We start from the raw sequence: 23,947 nt of genomic DNA, 5'->3' as shown, positions 1-23,947 counted from the left end.
CTCTATTATCTCTCTCTCTTCTTTTACCTTCTGTCTCTCTATTCTCTCTCTCTCTCTTCTTTTACCTTCTGTCTCTCTAAGGTCTCTCTCTCTCTTCTTTTACCTTCCGTCTCTCTACTGTTCTCTCTTCTTTTACCTTCTGTCTCTACTGTCTCTCTCTCTCTATCTCTTCTTTTACCATCTGTCTCTCTACTGTCTCGCTCTCTTCTTTTACCGTCTGTCTCTCTACTGTTTCTCTTTCTCTTCTTTTACCATCTGTCTCTCTACTGTCTCGCTCTCTCTCTCTTCTTTCACCTCCTGTCTGTCTCTCTCTCTCGCTTTTCTTTTACCTTCTGTCTCTACTCTCTCTCTCTTCTTTTACCTGCTGTCTCTACTCTCTCTCTCTTCTTTTACCTGCTGTCTCTACTCTCGCTCTCTTCTTTTACCTGTATCTCTACTGTCTCTCTCTCTCTTCTTTAACCTTCTGTATCTCTACTGTCTCTCTCTCTCTTCTTTAACCGTCTGTCTCTCTTCTTTAACCCTCTCTCTCTCTACTGTCTCTCTTCTTTAACTCTCTCTCTCTACTGTCTCTCTCTCTCTCTCTACTGTCTCTCTCTCTCCCTCCCATTTTTACAAACCACAGAGGACAACAGACACAAACCACACTTACACTACTTTTTAGTAGTTAATATGTGATGTAGGAGAAAGAATTTGGGGTTAGGTGGGACCAATATGCAAAAGTTTCAACAGGGCATTCTAGGAACAGGGTCTGGGGTTAATCGAAAGGAGAGGACTTTATCCCAGTTTTCCTGGGGTCACCGTCAAGCAAATTGTGTCCAAACTTCTAAAAGAGTCTCTATAACTATTGGCGTGTCTATCCTGCTGCGTAGGCTTGACTGCATCCCAAATGACACACTATTCCCATTAGTGCATTACTAGGACTCTAGAGCCCATAGGACTCTGGTCAAAAGTAGTGCAATTAATAGAGAGTAGGGTGCCATTTGGGATGTATTCTATGTTCATTTGTACTTTAGAGGGTTACACCATAACATACATCATTAGCCTCAAATAGACTCCATCAAGTCATTACATCTTTCATTTACTTTAACTGCAAAATCAGGGGACTTTTATAGAGAAAGAAAGAAGGGGGAGGGACAAACGACCTCGGCCAAAAAACGGATTTGATCAAAAAAAGAAAAGTAAAAAAGTGATACCAAATCCAAAAATAGAGACAGAAGCCCTGGTCCAGCTAATTAGCAGTGATTCACCTCGATCGCCTGTTAAGTACAAGTCCTAATGAACACACTTATATTAAACAACTATAAAAAGGTAGGGATATGAACTTGATTCATTTCTATGTTTCCATTCTGCCGAACAATTAATGAGTGAGAGACGAGGGAGTGAAATATGTAAAGCGTGTAATACCGAATTAACCCCCGACGCGGAGCGGAGAGAAAGGCCACGGCTGGTCAGTCAAAAATGTGTCGCATTTCAGTTCACTCAGAGGTAAGGGATGAGAGTGCCACTCTGAAATGATTCATATGTGTCATGCATTTTGTGTGTGTGCGCATGTGTGTGTGCGCGCGTGCGTGCGTGCGTGTGTGTGCGCGCATGTGTGTGTGTGCATGTGTGTGTGTGTGCGGCAACTACCTGGTGTATTGTGGATTTAGACGGAGAGAAATCAGGAGAAATTCAAAAGAGACTTCCCAACCAACACCTATATTACAGACAGAGGAAGAGGCCCAAAAGGCATCCTATTCCCTATAGCAAGTAGTGCACTATGTAGGGAATAGGGTGCCATTTGGGATGCACACAGAGAAGGTGTAACAATATGATACATAAAACACACCCCTCCCTCCCTCCCTCTCCCCCCCTCCCTCCCCCACTATTTTTATCACTCCCTCCCTCTCTCCCTCCCTCTCTTTCCCCCTCCCTCTCTCTCCCCCCTTCTCTTCTCTTTCCTCCCCTCTCTCTCCCTCTCCCTACATCAGTCCCTCCTTCCCTCCAGTCCAATCCATGCCCATCAGTCCCTTTCTCTACCCAGAACTTAATCTGCCCTGACAATATACAAATGAGCCTGCCACATTTGCATAAAAGCAGTTCATAGGTGACTGGAAGCTGCCCATTAGCTCTCCATCATACCCGTCTGTCTCTCTCTCTCCGCTAATCCACACATTTATATACTGCGCTGTATGCTAGCGCTATGCTAGCCTGTCTGTCAGTCTCTCTGTTAATCCACACATTTACATACTGCACTGTATGCTAACGCTACACTACGCTAGCCTGTCTGCCTGTCTGTCAGTCTCTCTGCCAATCCACACATGTACTTACCGCTACGCTAGCTAGCCCGCAGGGCCCTTAGGCTATCGTTTTAAAGGATCATTGCTATGACGTACAATACAGACACTGATACGGAGCTGCTTGACTGTTCAAGAGGATGTAAGTGTTATGGCCGGCAGTCAATGCGGCTGTCGGGCCAATGAGGCGAGAGGTATATAAATCGGTGAGATTTGATTGGCTGAGAGACCAGCGATCAAATACCTCTGCCATCAAACTGTGTTGAATGGATTCACAATAAGAGTACACAGCTGTATTGAATTAGGAGGAGAATGACATGTTCACTTGCTATTGAAGTCTGTACCCAGACGGCGGCGTGAGGCGAGACACCCCCAAGGCAACATCCAGGCCCTCTGGCATCAACATTGTCAGTTGAAAACAAAAGAAACCAAACTCTTTTTAGGCAAGCCCACCTGTACAACAGTAGGGGAAACACTGTATATGCCTTTACACTTGTCACTATCTCAAGGATCCGTTCTGCCTTCTATACAATAACAAAATAGATATCAAATGAGAAATCTGATCCTGGATCCTATTAGATCGTAGTGATTACATGGAAATGGGGATTGCTGATTCTAGTGCTGATCTAGGATCAGGTCCCTCTTCTCCATGTAATGTTATTCATGACGATCTGAAAGACAAAACTGATCCTAGCAACTCTACTCTGAGACCAGAGGAGGCTGCCGAGGGGAGGAGGGCTCATAATAATGGGTGGAACGGAGTTAATGGAATGGCATCAAACTATCTGTTTGATGTGTTTGATACCATTTCACTTATTCTGCTCCGGTCATTACCACGAGCCCGTCCTCCCCAATTAAGGTGCCACCAACCTCCTGTGGCTGAGACGCTTTATGAAGACAGACCCTGGTTCATTCTATCCATCAGCCATTGACTGAGAGGGTCGATGCAGTGTGTCCTCGGTCACTAGCTGAGCCTGTATAAAGCATCTCATCTGATCCTTACCTGGGTTTAATGTAGATGACTGGAGAGTGTATGGAGGAGCAGCCTGGCCAGGACTGTCCTCTTAAAGAGCTGTATAACTGCACGGCACTACAGTCTCTACTGTACACTCACATCAGGATGACCTCGCCGCCAAGGCAGATGGGTTTTATGAAGTGAAGTCAAGGGCTCTCAACACACTACTGGAATAAACAGGTATGGACACACACACACACACACACACACACACACACACACTCTCCCACACACACTCTCCCACACACACTCTCCCACTCACTCTCCCTTTCTTTTAATGACTTTGGGGTATCTTCAAAGTAACAGTAAATGAGTGAGTCAGTGTGTGTGTGTGTCCAGCCATCTGTGTGTGTGTGTGTGTGTGTGTGTGTGTGTGTGTCCATCCATCTTCATGTGTGTGTCCATTTGTGTGTGTGTGTGTGTGTGTGTGATCCCAGAATGCTTACTTGAGATCCTGGAAAGGTTCTGCTCTGATGTGGGATGTCTCCACTGAATGTCCGAAGACGACGCCTTCGTTCCCTGAGAAAGATAATAGAAAGACAACAGAAGGACAATATGAGGACAATAGAAAGACAATAGAAGGACAATAGAAGGACAACAGTAGTACAATAGAAGCCATATTAGGACAATAGTAGGACAATAGAAAGACAATAGTAGGACAATAGAAGCCATATTAGGACAATAGTAGGACAATAGAAAGACAATAGTAGGACAATAGAAGGACAACAGTAGTACAATAGAAGCCATATTAGGACAATAGTAGGACAATAGAAAGACAATAGAAGGACAACAGTAGTACAATAGAAGCCATATTAGGACAATAGTAGGACAATAGAAAGACAATAGTAGGACAATAGAAGGACAACAGTAGTACAATAGAAGCCATAGAAGGACAATAGTAAGACAATAGAAAGACAATATGACAATAGTAGGACAATAGAAGGACAACAGTAGTACAATAGAAAAACAATAGGACAATAGTAGTACAATAGAAGGACAACAGTAATACAATAGAAGCCATAGAAGGACAATAGTAGGGCAATAGAAATACAATAGGACAATTGTAGGACAATAGAATCCATAGAATGACAATAGTAGGACAATAGAAGCCATAGAAAAACAATAGTTGGACAATAGAAAGACAATAGTAGGACAATAGAAGGACAACAGTAGTACAATAGAAGCCTTAGAAGGACACTAGTAGGACAATAGAAAGACAATAGGACAATAGTAGTACAATAGAAGGACAACAGTAGTACAATAGAAAGACAATAGGACAATAGTAGTACAATAGAAGGACAACAGTAATACAATAGAAGCCATAGAAGGACAATAGTAGGGCAATAGAAATACAATAGGACAATTGTAGGACAATAGAATCCATAGAATGACAATAGTAGTACAATTGAAAGACAATAGTAGGACAATAGAAGGACAACAGTAGTACAATAGCAGCCATAGAAGGACAATAGTAAGACAATAGAAAGACAATATGACAATAGTAGTACAATAGAAGGACAACAGTAGTACAATAGAAAGACAATAGGACAATAGTAGTACAATAGAAGGACAACAGTAATACAATAGAAGCCATAGAAGGACAATAGTAGGACAATAGAAATACAATAGGACAATAGTAGGACAATAGAAGCCATAGAATGACAATAGTAGGACAATAGAAAGACAATAGGACAATAGTAGTACAATAGAAGGACAGCAGTAGTACAATAGAAGCCATAGAAGGGCAATAGTAGGGCAATAGAAAGACAATAGGACAATAGTAGTACAATAGAAGGACAATAGGACAATAATAGTACAATATAAGGACAATTGTAGTACAATAGTAGTACAATATAAGGATAGTACAAGTACAATAGAAAGACAATAGTAGCACAATAGAAGGACAATATATATATATATATATATATATACACATATACATACATACACACACACACACACACACACACACACACACACACACACACACACACACACACACACACATATATATATATATACACACACTACTGTTCACTAGTTTGGGGTCACTTAGAAATGTCCTTGTTTTTGAAAGAAAAGCACATTTTTGTCCATTAAAATAACATCAAACTGATCAGAAACACAGTGTAGACATTGTTAATGTTGTAAATGACTATTGTAGCTGGAAACGGCAGATTTTTTATTGAATATCTACATAGGCGTGGAGAGGCCCATTATCAGCAACCATCACTCCTGTGTTCCAATGGCACGTTGTGTTAGCTAATCCAAGTTTATCATTTTAAAAGGCTAATTGATCATTAGAAAACCCTTTTGCAATTATGTTAGTACAGCAGAAAACTGTTGTTCTAATTAAAGAAGCAATAAAACTGTCCGTTTTTAGACTAGTTGAGTGTCTTGAGCATCAGCATTTGTGGGTTCGATTACAGGCTCAAAATGGCCAGAAACAAAGAACTTTCTCCTGAAACTCGTCAGTCTATTCTTGTTCTGAGAAATGAAGGGTATTCCATGCGAGAAATTGCCAAGAAACTGAAGATCTGGAACTACTCTGTGTACAACTGCCTTCACAGAACAGTGCAAACTGTCTCTAACCAGAATAGAAAGAGGAGTGGGAGGCCCCGGTGCACAACTGAGCAAGAGAACAAGTACATTAGAGTGTCTAGTTTGAGAAACAGATGCCTCACAAGTCCTCAACTGGCAGCTTCATTAAATAGTACCCGCAAAACACCAGTCTCAACGTCAACAGTGAAGAGGCGACTCCAGGATGCTGGCCTTCTAGGCAGAGTTGCAAAGAAAAATCCATATCTCAGACTGGCCAATAAAAAGAAAAGATTAAGATGGGCAAAAGAACACAGATACTGGACAGAGGAACTCTGCCTAGAAGGCCAGCATGCCGGAGTCACCTCTTCACTGTTGACGTTGAGACTTGTGTTTTGCGGGTACTATTTAATGAAGCTGCCAGTTGAAAACTTGTGAGGTGTCTGTTTCTCAAACTAGACACTCTAATTATGAAATAACACATATGGAATCATGTGGTAACCAAAAAAGTGTTAAACAAATATTTTTTTTAAATGTATTTATTTCACCTTTATTTAACCTCTTATGGCTAGGGGGCAGTATTTTCACGGCTGGATAAAAAACGTACCCGATTTAATCTGATTATTAGTCCTGCCCAGAAACTACAATATGCATATAATTATTAGCTTTGGAGAGAAAACACTCCACAGTTTCTGAAACTGTTTGAATGGTGTCTGTGAGTATAACAGAACTCCTATGGCAGGCAAAAACCTGAGATGCTTCTGTTCAGGAAGTACCCTGTCAGACCTTTTATTTTCTTTGTTTGACATCTTTTCCAAAAACTCAGGATCTCTGCTGTTACGTGACACTTCGCACGTCTCCAATGGAGTCTCAGAGCCCGGGAAAAACAGGAATGACGTAATTCAAAGCCCTGGCTGAAACAAAGGAGAGCAAAAGCTAAGTGGTCACTCAGTGGACTAAGCCTTACACTCGCGACCCGCCCAGCCCCCGGCTTTCGGTTTTTCCCTCAGTATACAGACAGGCAGATTCCCGGTCGGAATATTATCGCTTTTCTACGAGATAAATTGCATAAAAATTGGTTTTAAACAGCGGTTGACATGCTTCGAAGTACGGTAATGGAATATTTAGAATTTTTTTGTCAAATTCTGCGTCATGCTCGTGGCCGAGATTTAGCGTTGGGATAGTGTCTAGAACGCACGAACAAAACGTCTTGATGGAACATAACGATGGATTATTTGGGACCAAACCTACATTTGTTATTGAAGTAGAAGTCCTGGCAGTGTATTCTGACGAAGAACAAGCAAGGTAAGAACATTTTTCTTATAGGAAATGTGATTTTGGTGAAGGCTAAACTGGTTGGGTGTCTAAATAGCTAGCCCTGTGATGCCGGGCTATGTACTTAGATTATTGCAAAATGTGCTTCATCCGAAAAGCTATTTTAAAATCGGACATATCGAGTGCATAGAGGAGTTCTGTATCTATAATTCTTAAAATAATTGTTATGCTTTTTGTGAACGTTTATCGTGAGTAATTTAGTAAAATCACCGGAAGTGTTCGGTGGGAATGCTAGTTCTGAACGTCACATGCTAATGTAAAAAGCTGGTTTTTGATATAAATATGAACTTGATTGAACAGACATGCATGTATTGTATAACATAATGGCCTAGGTGTGTCATCTGATGAAGATCATAAAAGGTTAGTGCTGCATTTAGCTATGGTTTGGGTTTATGTGACATGATATGCTAGCTTGAAAAATGGGTGTCTGATTATTTCTGGCTGGGTACTCTGCTGACATAATCTATTGTTTTGCTTTCGCTGTAAAGCCTTTTTGAAATCGGACAGTGTGGTTAGATAAAGGAGAGTCTTGTCTTTAAATAGCTGTAAAATAGTCATATGTTTGAAAAATGGAAGTTTTCGGATTTTAGAGGAGTTTGTATTTCGCGCCCCGCCCATCATTGGATATTGGAGCAGACGTTCCGCTAGCGGAACGTGTAGATGTAAGAGGTTTTAACCAGGTAAGCTAGTTGAGAACAAGTTCTCATTTACAACTGCGACCTGGCCAAGATAAAGCAAAGCAGTGCGACACAAACAACAACACAGAGTTGCACATGGAATAAACAAACATACAGTCACTAACACAATAGAAATGTCTATATACAATGTGTGCAAATGAGGTAAGATAAAGGGAGGTAAGGCAATAAATAGGCCATAGTGGCAAAATAATTACAATTTAGCAATTAAACACTGGAGTGATAGATGTGCAAATGATGAATGTGCAAGTAGAGATACTGGGGTGCAAAGGAGAGAAAAAAAACAGTATGGGGAGGAGGTATTTGGATGGGCTATTTACAGATGGGCTATGTACAGGTGCAGTGATCTGTGAGCTGCTCTGACAGCTGGTGCTTAAAGTTAGAGAGGGAGATATGAGTCTCCAGCTTCAGTGATTTTTGCAATTCGTTCCAGTCATTGGCAGCAGAGAACTGGAAGAAAAGGCAGCCAAAGGAGGAATTGGCTTTGGAGGTGACCAGTGAAATATACCTGCTGGAGCGCGTGCTACGGGTGGGTGCTGCTATGGTGACCAGTGAGCTGAGATAAGGCGGGGCTTTACCTAGCAAAGACTTATATATGACCTGGAGCCACATGGGTTTGGCGACAAATATGAAGCGAGGACCAGCCAACGAGAGCATACAGGTCACAGTGGTGGGTAGTATATGGGGCTTTGGTGACAAAACGGATGGCACTGTGATAGACTGCATCTAATTTGCTGAGTAGAGTGTTGGAGGCTATTTTGTAAATGACATCGCCGAAGTCAAGGACCGGTAGGATAGTCAGATGTACGAGGGTATGTTTGGCAGCATGAGTGAAGGATATATATTTTATATTCTTCAAAGTAGCCAACCTTTGCCTTGATGGCAGCTTTGCACACTCTTTGCATTATGTCAATGAGCTTCATAAGGTAGTCACATGGAATGCATTTCAATTAACAGGTGTGCCTTCTTAAAAGTTAATTTGTGGAATTTCATGAGGACCACCACAGGAAAGGAAGACCCAGAGTTACCTCTGCTGCAGAGGATACATTCATTAGAGTTAACTACCCAAATAAATGCTTCACAGAGTTCAAGTAACAGACATCTCAACATCAACTGTTCAGTGGAGACTACGTGAATCAGTCCTTCATGGTTGAATTGCTGCAAAGAAACCACTACTAAAGGACACCAATAATAAGAAGAGACTTGCTTGGGCACGATCAATGGACATTAGACCGGTGGAAATCTGTCCTTTGGTCTGATGTGTCCAAATTTGAGATTTTTGGTTCCCACCGCCGTGTCTTTGTGACGCAGAGTAGATGAACGGATGACCTTTGCATGTGTGGTTCCCACCGTGAAGCATGGAGGAGGAGGTGTGATAGTGTGGAGGTGCTTTGCTGGTGACACTGTCTGTGATTTATTTAGAATTCAAGGCACACAGCATGGCTGCCACAGCATTCTGCAGCGATACGCCATACCATCTGGTTTGCGCTTAGTGTGATTATCATTTGTTTTTCAACACGACAATGACCCAACACACCTCCAGGCTGTGTAAGGGCTATTTTACCAAGAAGGAGAGTGAATGGAGTGCTACATCAGGTGACCTGGCCTCCACAATCACCTGACCTCAACCAAATTGAGATGGTTTGGGATGGAGTGAAGGAAAATCAGCCAACAAGTGTTTAGCATATGTGGGAACTCCTTCAAGACTGTTGGAAAAGCATTCCAGGTGAAGCTGGTTGAGAGAATGCCAAGAGTGTCCAAAGCTGTCATCAAGACAAAGGGTGGCTACTTTGAAGAATATAAAATATATTTTGATTTGTTTAACACTTTTTGGATTACTACATGATTCCATATGTGTTAGTTCATAGTTTTGATGTCTTCACTATTATTCTACAATGTAAAAAATAAAGGAAAACTGTTGAATGAGTAGGTGTGTCTAAACTTTTGACTGGTACTGTATATAATGTAATTCAAGCCAGCTAAGGTCCTGATTAGCCAGTCCTGTGTAACATGACACTGATGATGAGAAGTCCTGTGATATTACAATATTCATGTTTGTGATACTGACACCACGTCTCAAATGTGTGATGTGAGAATTGGCCATTTTGAAAGGCACACGTATAAAAACTGAGTATACAAAACATTATGAACACCTTCTGAAATATTGAGTTGCCTTAAAGCCCTCAGAACAGTCTCAATTCTTGGGGTTATGGACTCTACAAGGTGTCGAAAGCATTCCACATGGACTCCAATGCTTCACACCGTTGTGTCAAGTTGGCTGGATGTCCTTTAGGTGGTGGACCATTTTTGATACACACAGGAAACAGTTGAGGATAAAGAAACCCAGCAGCGTTGCAGTTCTCCTACTACACTAACCCATTCAAAGGCACTTAAATATTTTGTCTTGCCCATTCACCCTCTGAATGTCACACATACACAATCCATGTCTCAATTGTCTCAGTGCTAAAAAAATTCCTTCTTTAGCCTGTATCCCCCCCTTCATCTACACTGATTGAAGTGGATTTAACAAGTGACATCAACAATGTTCTTAATGTTTTGTCCACTCAATGTATGTTAGAAGTTTCAGATTTCAAACTTTCTTCGCCATGTGCCCAGGATACAACAGGTGTAAAACAGTACAGTGAAATTCTTAACTTGAGAGCTTCCCAACAATGCAGATAATAATAAAAAATCGAATAGAAACATGTATCCAAAAATAACATCAGTCTAAGTAGCCCATGTTAGAAGACATGGCAATGACATCATATCTCCCCACACTAAACAGAGATAGAATGAGAGATGTTCTAGCATGGAGCACATACAGAAACATCAGTTTTCCCCAGTGGCCAGGCAGTGCTAGTCGAGTCGAGACTCTGACCATTTCCATCCGCAGCCTTCCCCAACGTCGAGTGTCTTTCGTCTGCTCATGCCTAACCCCTATTACCTCCTGTTCACTGGCCTCCTCTGTCCATCTTCCCTCCATCCCTCCCACCTTCCTCCAACCCGCCCTCCTTCCTCCATGCTTTCATTCTCCAGACGTGAGCGACGAAAGACAACATCCATCACCTTGCAGACCTCCGCCACTTTACCTCCCTCCCTCCATCTCTCACTCTCATTTCCCCTCCCTTTCTTTCTTTCCTGGCTTTGTAATGGACAGATCTTTCCAATTACAGAGGGGAAAAAGGAGGAGGATGGAGGAGGGGTGTCTGTTCGCCCACGACCCCCGACTGCTTCCACTTGACCTCCCCGCCGCCTCGTTTACCGAGAGAGACCACCGCGCCAGGAAAGCAAACAGAGCTAGGCATGTGATTTTTCTCTCTTAATGTTTCCTTCTCTCTCTCTCTCTCTCTACTTCTCCCTCTCTCTCTCTTCCCTTTTTTCCCTCCCACTCTCTTTTAATGTTCTCTTCCATCCCTCTATCTAAACTGATGTCTGCATGTAGGCCACACACAACTGTCTGAGTTCTGCTCAACCCACTCACTAGCAGTCGCTGTGCTTTGCTGCACACAAGCCCTTAGCACCATCACAATCTATCTGGTTGCTATAGGAGCACTGATCTGTGAATGGAGCCTTTTAGACTGGGTAAAGCCACCCAACTGACCCGCATTTAACATATAACTGTACCTACAACTGCTTCAAACCCAACCTCAGTCCCGCAAGATTATTTTAGGCGTATGTGACACAGCTCACTTGCCAGGCATGGACTCAACAATTTTGCTCCCTACAGGCAATATTAAAATGCTCAAAAATAACCTAAGAAATAGGTTAAATTACCAGAGATTCTCGCATGGCCCATTATATTAGGCTATCGGTATTACTCTGCTACATCAGCAAATAGTCTAGAAGTAGTTTAATACGAGCAGATTCTGAGAGACTTGCACTTTCTCTTGAGCTACATTTTATAGCCTACCTTTTAGGAGTGGGACGATTTTCAGACTGAGACAAATATGGGCGATCAATATTTATTTATAACCAAATTTAGTAACCTATAGCCTAATCCTATTAAGGAAGTACATTTCTTTGGAAAGATAACTGCCACGTGTTTCTCCGTCCATGTATAGACTATAGCCTACTCTATTTAATTGAGACCAATTTAATTGATCATAGCCTCGTATGGCTACTGAACTTGAAGCAGCAGGAATGATGAGAGAGGAGACTTTCTCTTGAGCTACGTTTTGCATATATGATCTAGCTTATCCTTTGGGAGGATGATTTTCAGGCAGAGACAAATAAATGGGTAATGAAAAGGCTCAATGCTCGCTCACCGTGGTACAGTAGATCATGCGCAAGTTGCTCTTTTTCCTTTTAAACTATGATCGAAGGTTTGGATTGCACCTCAACTCACGTTGGTTGAGCGCCCTGCACTTCTTTCCGTTATCAATAATGATTTACAGGCATTGTACATTTCCTTGAAAAGATAACTACTACTTGGTTCTCTGTTTATGCATAGGCAGCCTACTCTATATATAAATGATTTGTGGGTAACGATTGAATTAAAAAAAGGCAAAAATAAACAAAAAAAATAGGTTCTTTGCAAAGAGCAATTTCTCAAGCAAGAATTTAGCTAGGATTGTCTGGGAGTGGTCTAAGTGGGGAGGGGAAAACTGAAAACGAGCTGTTATTGACAGATAGGTCTGGAACTCTCTTATTGGTCTATTAACTAATGTATAACATATATAGAAAACACAGGAATGCACTGGGTCTTTAATAACAATCATTTGGGGGGTGCTTATATTTGTCCTAGTTCAAACATGTACAAGTCTGTAGTAGTACTTATGTGTGAATTTGAAATGTGTTTTTTTGGATATCCCAACTCCCCCTCCGAGTGAGGTCCCAGCCAGGGTCTGCCTCAACAGCGAGCAATTAGGGTAAAGTGCCTGGCTCAAGGGCACATCAACAGATTTCACCTTGTCAGCTCGGGGATTCAAACCAGTGACTTTACGGTTACTGGCCCAACATTCTAATCGCTAGGCTACCTGTCGCCCTAGAGGCTACCTGCTGCCCTCCGTGTGTGTGTGTGTATGTGCCTGCATGCATGTGTATGTGCGTTACCTGTCACCCTCAGTTTCTCAGTGCCGATGCTGATCTCCTTCTCGTCAGCGGAGAAGAGCACCCGCTCCCCGTCGGGACTCCTCACCTCGAACCTCTGACACTGGGCCTCCACCATCTCCGAGCCTGGAGAGAGCGGGAGAGAAAGAGAATTAGAATGAAAAATCCCCTTTGTTGGGTCAATGTCATACAAAACACAAACACATTGCAAACCGTCACATATCACACCTCACCTCTATTGCAGGTGTTTACCTGAGGGCAGAGATGCAATGGTTTTTGAAGAGAGAATAAGGACAGTTGAGAGAGAGAGTTCTAACTATTTGCACATCATTATAACACAGTACATAGCCATAACATGACATGTGTCTCTTCCTTTGAAGCTTGTGAGTGTAATGTTTACAGTTCATTTGTGACTGTTTATTTATCTTTAGTTTTTTTTATCTATTTCACTTGCTTTATCAATGTAAACATATGTTTCCCATGCTAATAAAAAGCCAATTGAATTGAGAGAGAGAGAGCATGAGAGAGGGAGAAAGAGGGAGAGATAGAGGGTGAGAGAGAGGTAGGGAGAGAGAGAAAGCAGAGAAAGTGAGCCAGTCTGTAAATAAAAGAGCGAGCTGAAAGCTGGGAAGGCAACTTTTAACCTTTGATCCTTGAGCACTGGTGCTCAACATAGTGTACTACTTGGTACAAACAGGTTCTTACACTGAAGTACTTGACCTAACAGCTTGTGGTTAAATGTTGCCGTTATACTGAACAGAAGCCTTGTTTTTGAATGGCTGGTTGTGAATGGAGACATTTTTATTGAAACATGGACAGTAATGTAAAACAACCTATCATGCTAGACCTGCAGCCTCTGTAACTCTAACCATATGGCAGTACTGTACAGCACACAATAAGGAAACCTGACCTTGTGTCCCTGTTCCATTGAAGACTTGAGGCAGAAAAGCCTTGGTCTACAACTAAAAACCATTGCTTGTCTTACATAGCCATGTCAAAGGTAAAAAATACATAGCTATTAGCTATCACCTCCTCCACATCTTTCCGACCTTCAGGGACTGATAGGAGAGGGCATTATTTGTTTGTTGCCTCTTCATCCCTCCCTCCCTCCCTCCCATCCCATCAAATCCACTCTTCCAGCTCTCTTTTCATTTGGCCTTAAGTCTTGCTGAGCTGAGGTAAAAGCCTGTATCTATTGGAGGTTTCCAGCAGGTCTACTGCTAGCTGCTCGGAGCTGTGCTCTTCAGCCATTCCATCTGTCATTTAGTATCCCAGAGTGCCATGTCAGTCATAATAATACTTTATTACTGGTGATCAATCTGGGATTACTTTCCACCTGATAAGATGGCCTCTCCCTCTCTGGCCCTTAAACACATCGGACAGTTAAAGCTATCCTGCTGTGCTGGCTGGTTTTTCAGTGCTTCTTTTGTTGTTGTTTGTTTACTTCTCAGGTTCTCTTTTTAATGTGTGTCTCTGGATTCCGAGGCTCGTTTTTCTATTGTTTAAATGGCACTTTTTTTCTGTTCCGTCTTCATTGATTTGTACTAATGAAAATAATTGTTCCAATGAGGATGAAAGGATTTGAAATAGTTTGCAATAAAGACACTGTGGGCTGTTACCCAGCGGAGATATATTTCTGATATCAATTAGTATTGGGGCAATTATACTGTAGTTGTCACGCCCTGACCATAGAGAGCCTTTTATTCTCTATGTTGGTTAGGTCGGGGTGTGACTAGGGTGGGTAATCTATGTTGTTTTATTTCTATGTTGGTCTGGTATGGTTCCCAATCAGAGGCAGCCGTTTATCGTTGTCTCTGATTGGGGATCATATTTAGGCAGCCATTTCCCCACTGTGTTTTGTGGGATCTTGTTTTGGTTTTGTGTTGTTGCCTGTGAGCACTTCACTTGCATCATGTTTCGTTTGTTCGTTTATTGTTTTGTATTTGCTGAAGTTTCACTTTATAATAAAGATGTGGAACGCTACGTACGCTGCGCCTTGGTCCAGTTCTTACAACGATCGTGACAGTAGTCTCTTGAAAAATCTAAAAAAGTTGGGCATCAATCTGTCCAGCGATGAAACGTGGTTTCGATTTCTTTCTTCTGGTGTCGTTTAAAAATCCATCATGTATGCAATTCAGATCCTCCACATGTAGACTCCTATAAGTGGTTTGCAGAGTTTGACAACTTGTTTTTCTATGAGCCCCATCTGATTAAAAGAAAAAACTTGGAATAATGATGACGGTTGGAGATTAATAGTACCCCACTCCCGCAGATAAAGCCAACCTAATTCCGATGGATGCCGATAACGACAGGAGTCCTCATTAAGAAAAGTGTTAATTTATGTGCTCATTTGATTAATCCCCACTTGACCGAATCTTACTATGATGGGTTTCTCAGGGGCCCTTATTCATATGCTGTGCCTGGCTCCTCTCCTGCTCCTGCTCTGCCTGCTGGCGATGGTACGGATATGATACAAGCAGACACTGAAAAGCAAAAGAGATGGGAGGAAAAGAAAGGATGGAGCGAGAGAGAGAGATTGGGGTGACAAACTGGGAACCAGAAATAAATAGCCGTGGCATCGCCGCAGACTACATCAAAACAACAGTGCGGTATTCAAATTATACTCTCTCCTGCTGATGTCACTCCATTGCTCTGTCTCCCTCTCTCTTGCTCCGGGAGAGAAGGGGAATTGCAGGCGTAGGGGGGTGCGTTAAGGAAGAGGAAGCTGGCGTGATGGACGTGGGGTGGCGGGCGTTGCTCTCGGGGTCCGGCGACACACTTAGACGCCACGGTTGTGAATAAATTACTAGATGCTTTAAAAAACGTGTAAATGCGGCAGTGACCAAGGCATCGAGTCACAGCAGGAAGCATTCACCCCCCCTCCCACACCGGCCTCTCATTGAATTGCCACATTACTGTTTGACTTTGAGAAAGAAAAGTCAAATAGTTTGACTCTGATTACATTTGCAATATGGCTACAACAGTGCTCAGCATCAACAGTGCCCGGCATCAACAACCTCAACCTTCCTTCAGATCCCATAGACTTCCACTTACAGGAGATACGCTCCAAAGATCATCAACAACCTCAACCTTCCTTCAGATCCCATAGACTTCCACTTACAGGAGATACGCTCCAATGATCATCAACAACCTCAACCTTCCTTCAGATCCCATAGACTTCCACTTACAGGAGATACGCTCCAAAGATCATCAACAACCTCAACCTTCCTTCAGATCCCATAGACTTCCACTTACAGGAGATACGCTCCAAAGATCATCAACAACCTCAACCTTCCTTCAGATCCCATAGACTTCCACTTACAGGAGATACGCTCCAATGATCATCAACAACCTCAACCTTCCTTCAGATCCCATAGACTTCCACTTACAGGAGATACGCTCCAAAGATCATCAACAACCTCAACCTTCCTTCAGATCCCATAGACTTCCACTTACAGGAGATACGCTCCAATGATCATCAACAACCTCAACCTTCCTTCAGATCCCATAGACTTCCACTTACAGGAGATACGCTCCAAAGATCATCAACAACCTCAACCTTCCTTCAGATCCCATAGACTTCCACTTACAGGAGATACGCTCCAAAGATCATCAACAACTCCAGTCCCCCAGATACAACCACGGGGGAATTACTCCTATTCACACAAGCAGAGCAACAACACCACGCAGGAAAGATAATCGGATTCTACATCCAGGCGTTAAGCCACTGTTAATACTTGATGAACATTCCATGTTTTCATGCCCGTGATCTAGGCACGTTTTTTTCTTTGGCTCTGAGGTACATGACTTCAGTTTAAGAAAAACGTCAACTTTAATGAGGTACATTTTAGAATGCTCTCTTACATTTTTAAACGTCGTCGGAAAGGCAAAAGCAGTGCTAACTGACTCTGACTGACTCCCTGACAGCTCCGTATGTCCTCACCGTCAAAAACGTCAAAACGGATGAATTTAAACATCAGCGGTATGTGGCGTAAGACCGTGATAAGTGGCTGTCTCACCAAGCTACCTTAAGATGAACGTCACTCTGGATAAGTGTCTGCTAAATGACCATAATAACTGTAAATGTAATATAAGAGGGGAAAATGGCTGCTGGACGTCAAAGAAAACCCTCCAGAGCAGAGTTTACACTCACAACACTTCACGGGATGGCTTGTTAGAACACTTTGGAACACTTTGGAGAAGACAAGGACATTGCCACTTAGCCACAACCGGTGATAAGAAGTAGTTAAATCCACATTGACAGCAGCAGCCCACACCGAGGAGATATTGGGTCTGGACTGTCGTCTGAAACTTTTGCTCCTCAGAAGATTAATGACAACAGGGCGTTATAAACGAGCTGCTCGAGATCATTAATTGATACAGATTTTCCTGTGATTAGAGAAGGATGAAGGATGATCCACTGTGGTGATATTGAACACGCAGGAAATGTCACTTGTTAAATCAGAGATAGGGTTCCAGGCCGACGACATTGCAGACGTGACATTGCATCAGCCAAAGGTTGAGTGCCACGTCAATGACTGTCAGGCATCACATCGCTATAGGATATAATGTGGTTAGTGAATATGTTCAACACCCAGGCGTCGTGAGACAGCAGATGACTGTTTTTTAGTCAGTCTGGAACGCGGGCAGTTTGGGGGGTTTGTTGAGAACCACGAAGAGGGAAGGGGCAATCCCTGTTTAGTGCCATTTTGACCTGTCAAATACAAAGAAGAGGGAACGGGGGAAGAGACAACAAATTCTGGAGTCATTTTGGCCTTTCAAAATATAAAGTCTGAAGTAAAAAGTTTGGAACTCATCGAGTTAGTTAGTCATGGGTAAGTCACGGCACGGCCCCTTTAACTTTGAACGAGGGCTGAAAAACGCTGAATTAATTTGGACTTTCAAAAGTAAACACTGAAGAAGGTGATGCAACTCTGCGAAACAACGAGGTCATCACTGGTCTCTTTTTGAAGTGCTGAAATCAGTCAGAGAGCGGAGTCTCCTGGAAGAAGACCTTTTGACTCTTTGAAGGTGCTTTTTGAAAAACTAAAGAGCCGTGGAGTGAAGGAGTCAGAAAACTGCAGCGCGCAGCAACTTTTACCTCAGGTTAGAAAAACTACACATGATTTATGGACAAACATACACAAATAATGTATCTAAATTTGATTACACTCATTAATAAAGAGCGCGGGAGAAAAAAGGAAAAAGTGTGTTTTCATCCGGCACATTAATCAGGAGAATCTTTTTAGTCAGGGAGACGAAGGAGGCAAAGAAGAAACGATGCTAAAGGTTGATTTAATCACACACTCTTCATAGCTATCTGTAAACACGGAGGCCTGCAGTGTCATCTGTACACACACATCAATATGGGACATTGATGGGAACAAAGCAAAATAAGTATTTCCTTCATAAAAAGGGACAGATTCTATTCTAACATATGTCCCAATAGACCTATAGCAAATATGTTCTCATTGAGAATGATCTCGCGTCACAAAGCATATGCAATGCTAGTTCATCACCTTTTATATGCCATCTGTAAAGAACAGTTGCAAACTGTCGGTCGTAGCTACAGGGAAAGACGGCCCCATGCCCCGTACAGGCACAGCAGACATGATCAAATGTATAATTCATATTCCTGTCACTGCAGCTGCCTCTTACCCAGAATGACTCAAGGGCAAGTTAGACTTTGAGTACATACCAAATTGCTTAATAGCAAGTAAGAGCAAATACCAAAATAACAAGGAAGTAGAGCTTTCAACACCTGTTCCTATTGGACACTAAGAATGGGTGACAGAGCGGGGATCCAATCAGAGTGCCTCTCTCTTTACACCAAACTCTTGTGTGGTAATCACAGAACATCTCCCACTCTAACCCTTGCCTTAATCCATTCCACACGATACAGCAGCTGGACAAAAAAATTAGTGGAACGATTCCTCCGAGATAAAAGAGAAAATAATTACTGAGCAGGAGAAGATAACGGGGCATAAATTAAGCCCGAAGTTTAGAAGCTCATTTCAAAGTCATAGGGGAGTTTGCCAGCTTAAGGTTTGAAGTCCATTTCTTCTAGGAAAGGGACAAGGAGAGGAAAGCGTATAAAAGGAGTGTTTTGGATAGAGTGTTCGGATGGACGGTGAAAGTCACTTCTAAAATTGGCAGCGTGGCGGGTGAGAGTGATCCCTGTGACGTTGTTGTCACACACTCACAGTCACATACGCCCTTATGCGCTGTCTTTCCCAAAAATGCATTTTGGCCCTCGTCGCCAGTTTTGGTCGCCTGTCTCCTGCCACGGTCGTAATGAAATCTTCTCGCAAAGTGAGAAAGCCATTTATTACCCAGAATGCACTTATACAAATGAAAAGTCAATGACACACCCCAACAACAAAAAAAGACAACAGGCGTTCCCGTTCGCCCTCGCTGTCCTCCGAGCAGCTGGGCCCCACATCCAGAAAATACTCTCATGATGTTATTCTCTCTCCAAGGGGGGAAGGAGGACACAGGACTAGGAGATTGCTGCTGTAGACTGATCCAAGGACAGTTTTCAGTTTTTCTTCACTTCTGATTGTTAAGGATTTTGAAAGGCTTAGCTGATCCTAGATCTGTGGTTAAAGGCAATTTCTACATGGAGAGGAGGACAATAGCATTTTGGTGTCAGAGAAGGGGGCCAAAAGCCTACTTTCAGTGGGCCAAGTTCACTTTTCATTTTACGAGCCCTGATTCGGATATGGGCCGTGACAGGTCCTCACTCAAATTAACGAGGTGACAGGAAATGAGAGGAAGGAAGGAGGGAGGGAGGATAAAACAGAGTGCAGCGCTCAAGGCTCAGTGATGGCCCTGTCTGTTCCTTTGTGCCCTTAGCAACTGGCTGAGGGAGGGGAATAAGGTGTGTGTGTGTGTGTGTGTGTGTGTGTGTGTGTGTGTGTGTGTGTGTGTGTGTGTACATGTACAGTGAGGGAAAAAGTATTTGATCCCCTGCTGATTTTGTACGTTTGCTCACTGACAAAGAAATGGAATCTGGAATCTGATTGATTGATTGCTTCTGTGGACAGGTGTCTTTTTTACAGGTAACAAGCTGCGGTTAGGAGCACTCCCTAATTTAAGAGTGTGCTCCTAATCTCAGCTCGTTACCTGTATAAAAGACACCTGGGAGCCAGAAATCTTTAAGATTGAGAGGGGTCAAATACTTATTTCTCTCATTAAAATGCAAATCATTATATAACATTTTTGACATGTGTTTTTCTGGATTTTTTTGTTATTATTCTGTCTCTCATTGTTCAAATAAACCTACCATAAAAATTATAGACTGATCATTTCTTTGTCAGTGTGCAAACATACAAAATCAGCAGGGGATCAAATACATTTTTCCCTCACTGTATGTGTTTGTCTGTGAGCGAATGCATGTGCGTGTGTGTCGTTGGCTGGAGTTCCAATGCCCTAATAGCACCAAGGTGAACTGTGTGTGTCTCCTCCAAGGACCTTACGATCAGAGCACGTCAGCCGTGATTTCGAAATACAGAGAGAGAGAGAGAGAGAGGAGAGAGAGAGAGAGAGAGAGGAGGAGAGAGAGAGAGAGAGAGAGAGAGAGAGAGAGAGAGGAAGAGACAGTATGTAAAAGAGAAGAGAGAGAGAAGAGGAGAGAGAGAGAGAGAGAGAGAGAGAGAGAGAGAGAGAGAGAGAGAGAGAGAGAGAGAGAGAGAAAGAGACTAACACACTAAGGTTGCCTGAGTACCATACTGGTCTCACCAGGTACCCTTATCTTCTTGGACCAGAGGCCACTAAGCTGATAACTACAATGATAGCCATCTAAGAAAGTTGAGTCTCTCTCTCTCTCTCCTTGTGGGTCCCACTAGTCTGCCAGTGGTACTGCTATGTATGAGTCCCTTCCAGATACCAGAGTTTCCATTCCATTCCAGGACAAAATCTCCCAATCAATCATGGCCATATCCAAGGAGCAGCAGTCCAGTAAAACGCATGCACATTCTCCCTCTGAAAGCCCTTTTCCTCCTGACTAGAAAGTGTGTGTGTCGTCAACATGCTGACTCAGAGCTCCTTCAGAAACACTTCGGAATCCTTCTGGAATCTCTGACAGGAGGAGAGGAAGGAATTCTGTTCCGGACTTCAGGAACAATGCAGAACTCCCCCAGAATGATGTGTTGGTGCCAGCAAGTCTGTCAGTCAGTGAGGCACCATGCGGTGTGGCCCAGGGGGCGGGGATAGTTAACGGAAGCCCCATCATGTGCTTGGTTGCTTGGTCGGGTTCTTCCCAGCCTGGGGGATTCTGAGGCCCTGCTGTCCCAAGATGGGCTACTTTTTTTCAAGAGTCCAGGTAATATGTGTGTGTGTGTGTGTGTGTGTGTGTGTGTGTGTGTGTGTGTGTGTGTGTGTGTGTGTGTGTGGCCAGCTGGTGGCGACGGAGGCTGACTCACCCACAGTGAGCTGTCCTGTTAGCTGACCAAGGTCGTTTCTCGCGTTCACCGTCACATTCCTGTCTGACTGCAGGATCAGAGGATTGTCCTAGAGAGAGAGAGAGAGAGAGAGAGAGAGAGAGAGAGAGAGAGAGAGAGAGAGAGAGAGAGAGAGAGAGAGAAGAGAGGTCAGCAAATAACTTTCCACGGTAGACCCCATCGCTAGAGCAAATGGCTACAGCAACAATGGATAATCTGCACAATAAATGTACAGGCACTGTTCGGGGTCAAGGACAAGTCAGTCACTCATGTTGCTGCTTAATAAACCCCTAACAGGCACTTTACATGCCAAACCATACAGGAAACCTCTCTTCCCTTTCCACCCCCTTCTCTCTCTCTCTCTGTAGGGTGGCAGGGAGCCTAGTGTGTTGGGCCAGTAACCGCAAGGTTCAAATATCCAAGTCAGAAAGGTGATGAAAATCTGTCGATGTGCCCTTGAGCAAGGCACTTAACCCTAATATGCTCCAGGGGCGTTGCACCACTATGGCTGACCCTGTAAAACAACACATTTCACTGTTATCTATCTGGTGTATGTGACAATAACAGCATCTGTCTGTCTGTCTGTCTGTCTGTCTGTCTGTCTGTCTGTCTGTCTGTCTGTCTGTCTGTCTGTCTGTCTGTCTGTCTGTCTGTCTGTCTGTCTCTCTCTCCTCTCTCTGTCTCTGTCTCTGTGATATTTCTAAAACAACCACCGTGCCTGATGTAAGTGCAGAGTACACGTCCTCACTGAGTTCCATTGAAGTCTATTGTGTTTGAAGAGCCACATGTTCTAACAGTTCTCTGAACTGATGTTGCCCTGCAACAGCCCTCTATAAATAAGTTCATCCTTCCCCATTCCATCTGAGTACAACATGCGGTGATTGTGACTCACTCATTCCTAGAGCATTTAGGCTTTGGACAGAGAGTGAATAATGCACACAACAGCAGAACGCTATGAACACTTAGTAGAAAGCTTAAGTCAAAAGTCTGTTGAAATGAGGATTGAAATGGAATATGTTTTTCGTGACCTTCAGCGATGAGTACGAATACATCAACAGATGTAAAATGGAGCAGTAGTGACTAAGATTGGGTTGTCGTAAATGTTGATATAATTTCCTCAGGAATGGCGCCATTGAGGGATTCATTAACATGAATCACTCACATGGCCATTGCTACAAGCAATTTTAGAGAATCCCTATACATTGGTAGAACACCAAGGAAAACCCCGGCAGTCACTAAGTAAACCCACGTGTTTACACCAATGAGTCATCTAAACTCTATTGAATGGTCCTGATTTGATCAGTAATTCAATTGCTGCAGCACACAGGCTGTCAATACACTCCACCTTGACCGTCAAATGATTTTCAGGATCTTCCCTTTCGTTCAAATGCAAATGTCTCAGGCACTCCGTGAAGTCACAGGCTTATGTTAAGCCAACTAAATTGGGTAGTGCTATCTGGGATCCTTGCGACGTCCATGCCCTAAACCCTAGCCTTAACCATAACCCTTATCTAATCCTAACCTTTACTTTATCCCTCATCTTACCCCTTACCTCAACCATTTCAAATGTCAACGTCAATGGGGTAACGTCAGAGTTGGGACGTCCCAAGAACCCCTGATAGCAAAGACAATCCTAAAAGTTGCAAAGTCAGTGGCGAGGATCCTCTGAAAAGTCACAGGCTTATATTAAGCCAGCTAAATATTGCCCTAAAAGTTGAGAGGTCAGCGGTTGAGGACCCGGGGTTGTGGCCTAAGACTGGCTTGGTGAGCTTGACTGCAGGTCAGAGTTCATTTGAGTCTCTGTGCAATCTGTTTGATTGGTGAAGAGCACAAACACCGTTAGAAACGCACACACACACACACATACAGTTAGACACTGGGGCTCAGTTGAAGGGATTTAGATGTCTGAAGTGCTGGCTCTTTAGAAGTGTACCAGGTGTCGATACCTCTCTCCCGGGGCGCTCTCCTTTGTTCCAGTTAGTTCCTCCTTCCTCCACCCTCCCTATACACCCCACATACAGTACGTACATGAAATCTGGCCCTTTGTGATGAGGTCGCCTCCCAAGGTCAAGAGGAAACGTAGAAAGAGCTTTTGTAGAAGTGCTATCTATTGGACTTTTCCCCGGACCATGTGACCTGACCAGGTAAAACTACTGACCCCTCGTTACAAGCTATACATGTAGTCAGGTAAAACTCCTGGTCCTAGCTATGAAAAACACTGAAACAAGAGACTTTGAAAGTGGCACGGTGCAAAACATGACATCATCATTTGAATCTTGAAAACAAAAGAGGAGGGTTGTGGTAAGAGTCAAACAGGGTTTATTTAGAGCAGCTTGTCCCATAGTCATAGTCTCAATCACACACCGCAGGGTGGAGTTCACTAGCGCCGTTCTGCCGCGTCGCCATAACTTAGGATAATTCATTCAAATAACTGTCTATGCTTCGGGCCGCCGTCGTCACGGTAGTCTCAAATTACAGAGGAAAAACTCTCACCTCGCCCCTACTTGCTGATTCCAAGTCAAGGTCAAAATGCAAAGTGCCCGGACAGTGTTTTTTTACACCCGCATGTGTGTAGAGGTGTGGGCCACAACACACTGT

General features: G+C 43.2%; 1 protein-coding gene across 2 annotated transcripts in view; it reads right to left on the bottom strand.

The window, feature by feature from the left end:
* Nucleotides 1-23,947, bottom strand: part of LOC115191684 (zeta-sarcoglycan) — a 208,143-nt gene that overhangs the window by 53,684 nt on the left and 130,512 nt on the right. For both annotated transcript variants that reach the window (XM_029749529.1, XM_029749530.1), the window contains exons 4-6: nucleotides 21,332-21,419; nucleotides 12,912-13,034; nucleotides 3,738-3,810 (exon numbers count right to left, since the gene is read on the bottom strand). In XM_029749529.1, the coding sequence (XP_029605389.1) occupies nucleotides 3,738-3,810; nucleotides 12,912-13,034; nucleotides 21,332-21,419 (284 nt within the window). The remainder of the gene's footprint in view (nucleotides 1-3,737; nucleotides 3,811-12,911; nucleotides 13,035-21,331; nucleotides 21,420-23,947) is intronic.

This window comes from Salmo trutta, chromosome 4, assembly GCF_901001165.1.
Source record: "Salmo trutta chromosome 4, fSalTru1.1, whole genome shotgun sequence".
Taxonomy (NCBI): Eukaryota; Metazoa; Chordata; class Actinopteri; order Salmoniformes; family Salmonidae; genus Salmo; species Salmo trutta.
Note: the sequence above shows the minus strand (reverse complement) of the source record. Positions and strands in the feature narration are given on the sequence as shown.